This window comes from Sinocyclocheilus rhinocerous, unplaced genomic scaffold, assembly GCF_001515625.1.
Source record: "Sinocyclocheilus rhinocerous isolate Xijiao unplaced genomic scaffold, SAMN03320098_v1.1 scaffold813, whole genome shotgun sequence".
NCBI classification, from domain to species: domain Eukaryota; kingdom Metazoa; phylum Chordata; class Actinopteri; order Cypriniformes; family Cyprinidae; genus Sinocyclocheilus; species Sinocyclocheilus rhinocerous.
This window is the reverse complement of record NW_015654524.1, coordinates 539,450-545,254: the sequence shown is the minus strand read 5'-3', so window position 1 is coordinate 545,254 and position 5,805 is coordinate 539,450. Positions and strand designations below refer to the sequence as shown.

At 38.5% G+C, this 5,805-nt stretch overlaps 1 protein-coding gene across 1 annotated transcript in view; it reads right to left on the bottom strand.

The window, feature by feature from the left end:
* Window positions 1-439: 439 nt before the first annotated feature.
* Window positions 440-5,805, bottom strand: part of LOC107717557 (procollagen galactosyltransferase 2-like) — a 24,348-nt gene continuing 18,982 nt past the window's right edge. Inside the window, exons 7-12 of the mRNA XM_016524340.1 lie at window positions 5,689-5,762; window positions 5,425-5,531; window positions 5,208-5,340; window positions 2,466-2,593; window positions 2,149-2,355; window positions 440-1,322 (exon numbers count right to left, since the gene is read on the bottom strand). Coding sequence (XP_016379826.1) covers window positions 1,049-1,322; window positions 2,149-2,355; window positions 2,466-2,593; window positions 5,208-5,340; window positions 5,425-5,531; window positions 5,689-5,762 — 923 coding nt within the window. The 3' untranslated portion in view covers window positions 440-1,048. The remainder of the gene's footprint in view (window positions 1,323-2,148; window positions 2,356-2,465; window positions 2,594-5,207; window positions 5,341-5,424; window positions 5,532-5,688; window positions 5,763-5,805) is intronic.

Sequence of the window (5,805 nt, the reverse complement as noted above, 5' to 3'; positions counted from 1 at the left end):
CATTCATTCATCTATCCATCCATCCATCCATCCATCCATCCATGTATCTATCTATGCATCCATCCATCCATTCATTCATGTATCTATCTATGCATCCATTCATCCATGTATCTATCTTTGCATCCATCCATCCATTCATGTATCTATCTATCTATGCATCCATCCATCCATTCATTCTTAAGACACATGAGCCTTCTGGAATATTCTGGAAGGAATTAGTGACAATATGTTCACAATAACACAAAAACACCTTTTGTCACACACACTTTGAACAGTTGTTCTTGTACAGTTGCTCTTATTCATTAAAAAAAAATCCTATACTTAATGACCAGTGAATGATGTGTCAAAAGTCACATGTTCTCCTTTTAAGAAAATTCCACGTGTTTTAGATAAGAGTTTTAGAGTATTAGATACAATAAAACTAAATTATGCAAAAACAAGACAGATTTGAACAACCTCCCCACAAAAGTATGTAACCACTGCTCTTAATTAATGGCTCTAATATATATTAGACACATGAATTACATTTAAAAGTGAATTTGTGATGCTATATATATATATATATATATCAACTTATAATTTCCTTCCTGACAATATACAGTAGAAATGTAGACAGGCTGTGTAGGATTCTTTTATTCAGTACTCTGCGCATAAACCGTATCTGTTTTTATATTACAAAAGAAAAAAAATAATAAAAGAAAACATTAAAATAAAGATTCATCTGTCTTGTTCATCCACTAGCAAACCCAAATCTAATTCCCATATGTCTATGTTCCTCCATCCGGTCCTTTTTTCTTCATCCATCAAACACTTTGAAGTGTCCACTGGAAGGCATGATGAAGTAAATAAGTGAAAACAAAAAAGGAGCTTGTGTGTCTTTGTGCAAAATCAACTAGCCAGCCAATGGTATTCAAGCATCCCAGCCAGCTGTCATGCTATTGGCCGAAGTGTCGCCAAGGAGGAGGGGACTGCTGGACATTGAGGAGTGAGTTGTCTGAGTCAGTGTGTTTTGTCATTCAGTTGTGTAGTTTGAGAACACGTTGAGGACTCAGAGTTCGTCTCGCGAGGCTCGGGACGCAGGCGGTGGTGTGTCCCCGGTGACACTGTTCTGAGCAATGGAGCGAATTTGTTCCTGCTGAGCAGTTTTTTTAGCATACTGTCTGTCCCAGTCTGTGTTGATGGCCTCGTCATCCCAAATAGTGGAGGTCTCTGTGTCGCTGAAGTAACCCGGCTCACCTGTATAGTGTGTTGGGTACAACAGCAGCGGCTCAACAGAGAAAGCACACAGATCTCTGGGATCAAAGTGAGACATGTATGCCGTACTGAGAGAGAGACATGCGGAGAGGGGAGAAGAAAAGCAAGGGCATGAGAAAAATTACACAATTGATGTATAATAAAAATGTTTATATAATTTATTACTGTGATGGCAAAGCTAATTTTCAACAGCCATTGCCTTAATACATTGTTGCTGAATAAAAGTATGAATTTCTTTACAAAATTTTTTTTTTTTTTTTTTAAATCTTACTGACCCTAAACGTTCTTCATCTTAATATTTGCATACTAATGTTTTACATTAATGCATATTTAGTACAATTAAATTATTCTATAATGGGTAAAGCTATCTGAACAACATGAAAACATTGCATTTTTTACTACACTTTACAATAATACAACACTAAATTCACACACTTGGGTTACACAATGACTCTTTCTCTCACACACACACACCACAAACACACAGAAAGTGGAGTATATTTATACAGTAATCCATCTGTCTTATACCAATGGCCCTTCCCCCAAAACTCAGAGATCCATCAATGGGAATTTTGTCCCTTGAAGCAGAGAACAGGAAGAACTGGCCCTTCCCAAAAGCATCCATCCATCCATCCATGCATCCATCCATCCATCCATCCATCCATCCATTCATGTATTTATCTATGCATCCATCCATCCATGTATCTATCTATGCATCCATCCATCCATCCATTCATGTATCTATCTATGCATCCATCCATCCATTCATGCATTTATCTATGCATCCATCCATCCATCCATCGACCTATCCATCAATCTATCCTTGCATCCATCCATTGATCTATCTGTCCATCAATCTATCTATCCACACACCCATCCATGCATCACACTTACTTTGGGTGTTTGTTGAACATGACTGGCAGGAACTCATCCACAGGGAGCATCTTGCCAAATGGCTGAGCAGCGAGGAGTTTCTTGGCCCCCTGCTGTGAAAGGGCATAACCTAGAGTCCAATATGAGTAATCAGCCTCCACCAGATTATTAACACCCTCTACGGACACCTCCGGCTGAGCTACTTGCATTCGTTTACGGCCCACATATCTATGGAGAGCGAAGAAGAAAGAGAGAGATGTAGAAAGAGAAAGATCAATATGCTTTTGTGAATGATGAAAACGTCTCATGTGTTTGTTTTCAGCTGGTGTTGTTCTTACATGAGGTCCCAGTTTAGCTGAGCTTCTTCAACATCCTCCATGATGGTCTGTAACCTCCTTTTAAATTGAGGCTCAAACCTCACGTCATCCTCCAACACCAGCACATGCTGCAGACCCCTCTCCACCACCTATCACACACAAACACACAAAGTAAACGGAAAACGATTTGTCTGTTGAAAAATCTTGTTTCAGAAAATGGAAAAATTTACTTGAATGTTGCTCAGCTGATTAACTGGACAATTATACTACGTTTATCTTATATAAAACATTAATTAACAGTGAAAATCTTAACAGAGGTCAAAAATAAAGACACAGGGTGTATCCCCTGTGTGTGTACATATATACAGAACTTTTTGCCAATATGGTCCACTTACTTTGTTTTAAAGCATTAGAGGCACAAATTCAATGATTGTGCTGTGATAATTATTAGATGTGTTAAAGAAATATAATTTAATATAAAGAATTTTTTTTTATCTAACATCAAATAAACCAAAAATATCTAAAAGTTTTTAGACAAATACTAGTATAGACCGCATTTGACAATCTCAATCATTCAACTCTTACACGTTATTAGAAGAAAAAAGAAAAAGTATTTTTCTTTAATTTCATGGGAAGTATAAGTTTCCTATTTAATGTTTTATTAATCACATTTACTTATTTATTATGTTTATTTTAGTGAAAACAAAAAAGGAGCTTGTGTGTCTTTGTGCAAAATCAACTAGCCAGCCAATGGTATTCAAGCATCCCAGCCAGCTGTCATGCTATTGGCCGAAGTGTCGCCAAGGAGGAGGGGACTGCTGGACATTGAGGAGTGAGTTGTCTGAGTCAGTGTGTTTTGTCATTCAGTTGTGTAGTTTGAGAACACGTTGAGGACTCAGAGTTCGTCTCGCGAGGCTCGGGACGCAGGCGGTGGTGTGTCCCCGGTGACACTGTTCTGAGCAATGGAGCGAATTTGTTCCTGCTGAGCAGTTTTTTTAGCATACTGTCTGTCCCAGTCTGTGTTGATGGCCTCGTCATCCCAAATAGTGGAGGTCTCTGTGTCGCTGAAGTAACCCGGCTCACCTGTATAGTGTGTTGGGTACAACAGCAGCGGCTCAACAGAGAAAGCACACAGATCTCTGGGATCAAAGTGAGACATGTATGCCGTACTGAGAGAGAGACATGCGGAGAGGGGAGAAGAAAAGCAAGGGCATGAGAAAAATTACACAATTGATGTATAATAAAAATGTTTATATAATTTATTACTGTGATGGCAAAGCTAATTTTCAACAGCCATTGCCTTAATACATTGTTGCTGAATAAAAGTATTAATTTCTTTACAAAAAATTTTTTTTTTTTTTTTTAAATCTTACTGACCCTAAACGTTCTTCATCTTAATATTTGCATACTAATGTTTTACATTAATGCATATTTAGTACAATTAAATTATTCTATAATGGGTAAAGCTATCTGAACAACATGAAAACATTGCATTTTTTACTACACTTTACAATAATACAACACTAAATTCACACACTTGGGTTACACAATGACTCTTTCTCTCACACACACACACCACAAACACACAGAAAGTGGAGTATATTTATACAGTAATCCATCTGTCTTATACCAATGGCCCTTCCCCCAAAACTCAGAGATCCATCAATGGGAATTTTGTCCCTTGAAGCAGAGAACAGGAAGAACTGGCCCTTCCCAAAATTCCACAAAGTAGGGAGAGAGACCCAGAGAATGCAAGAACAGAGGAGAAGGACCGCAGGGTAATGAGGGTGTTAGGCGAGAGAGAGAAAGGCCAGTAAAGGCGACACATGCTGGGGGCACAGCTAGTGCTGAGTATGCCTCCCAATAGAGGAAACTGGGTAGAAAGGCAGCCATTGTGTGACCCAGTAGGGACACCATACTTTTTCCCCCACTCTGAACAATCTAGCACTGTGTCTGTCCCACTCAGCAGTACAGCCTCAGTGTGTACCTGTGTGTAAAAGCTTCTGAAAAATCTATCCATCAATCTATCTATCTATCGATTGATCCATCCATCTGTCCATTTATCGATATATCCATCAATCTATCCACGTATCCATCCATTTATCTATCTGTCAATTGATCCATCCATCCATCGATTGATCTATCATCCATCTGTGCATCCATCCATTGATCTATCCATCCATCCATTCATTCATGTATCTATCTATGCATCCATCCATCCATGTACTGTAGTTCATTGTTTACTCATAACTGGCGTCCCTAATCATGCAGATTTATGCTACAGGCTCTGTGTAGAGTTGTACAGTAAGAAAGTTATTTCCCTTAACCAGGAAATTAACGTTCTTAGAATTGAGAGACAGTTGACCCTGAGAGGTCAAGTAAATATCTACAGCGGATCTAAATATTTATAATTAATTATAACTAGTTATGATTAATTATTCTTATTTCCCCATGAGCTGATTCGCTACAATATATACAGGTATATATATATATTTAAAATATTTATTTGATGTGTTACACTAAAAAAAAAAAGAGAGTTTTAAATTGTATGAAGACACGTCCCAAATTTTTTCAAAAACTGAAAACTTCATACAAAATTAAATATAATATTTAACTTGCCCTCTGTTGGTTGACAATCAGCATTTTCTGAAGGACATTTCCTTTCATTAGTTATATATTGAAAAAGGAAAAATCTTGGGCCTTATTCCATATTCTATTTATAGTGAGTGTCACATGTTTGTTTACATGTGAGTATGTCTGTACCTGCTTCCAGGTGAAGTGGTGGCTGAGGAAACAGCCGATCTCTCCACGCGTCAGCACCCTATCAGAGTATGGATCTTTATATCCCGGCATCATTTCTATACCTAGAGCTTGAAGTTGAGATGTATTCAGAACCCTGACAGGGAATAAAAAAGGTCAAATCAACAGTTACCCAAACATCACAAATACGATTCCACAGAATGTCCCCTTGATGACCTACTTGCCATCTACAGCATCAACCAGCGTGGCCTCAAGTCCCAGCACCGCCATTGTGTTCAACATCCGTTCCCTCCGGTCCAACCTCCGCTTCAGATTAATCAGAAAGATCTGAGCAGAAAAGAGAACGAGAGAGTCTAAGGACTGATACAGGGCAAAATAAGAAAACGTCACTTCAAAGATGCTTAAATCAGCTGAGGTTTCTCTGCAGAATATCTATCATGAGTGTCCAGTCAAGCAAGACATTCCAGAGATTCTGCTCTCTCACCTCGTCAAAGCCCATCTTGTCCTGGGATTTGGGTGGAGTGAAGAGAAACTCAGAGGGTTTTATGCTATGATCAACTGCAAGAAAAGGCATTTTAGTTGCATAAAATGGACATCTGAA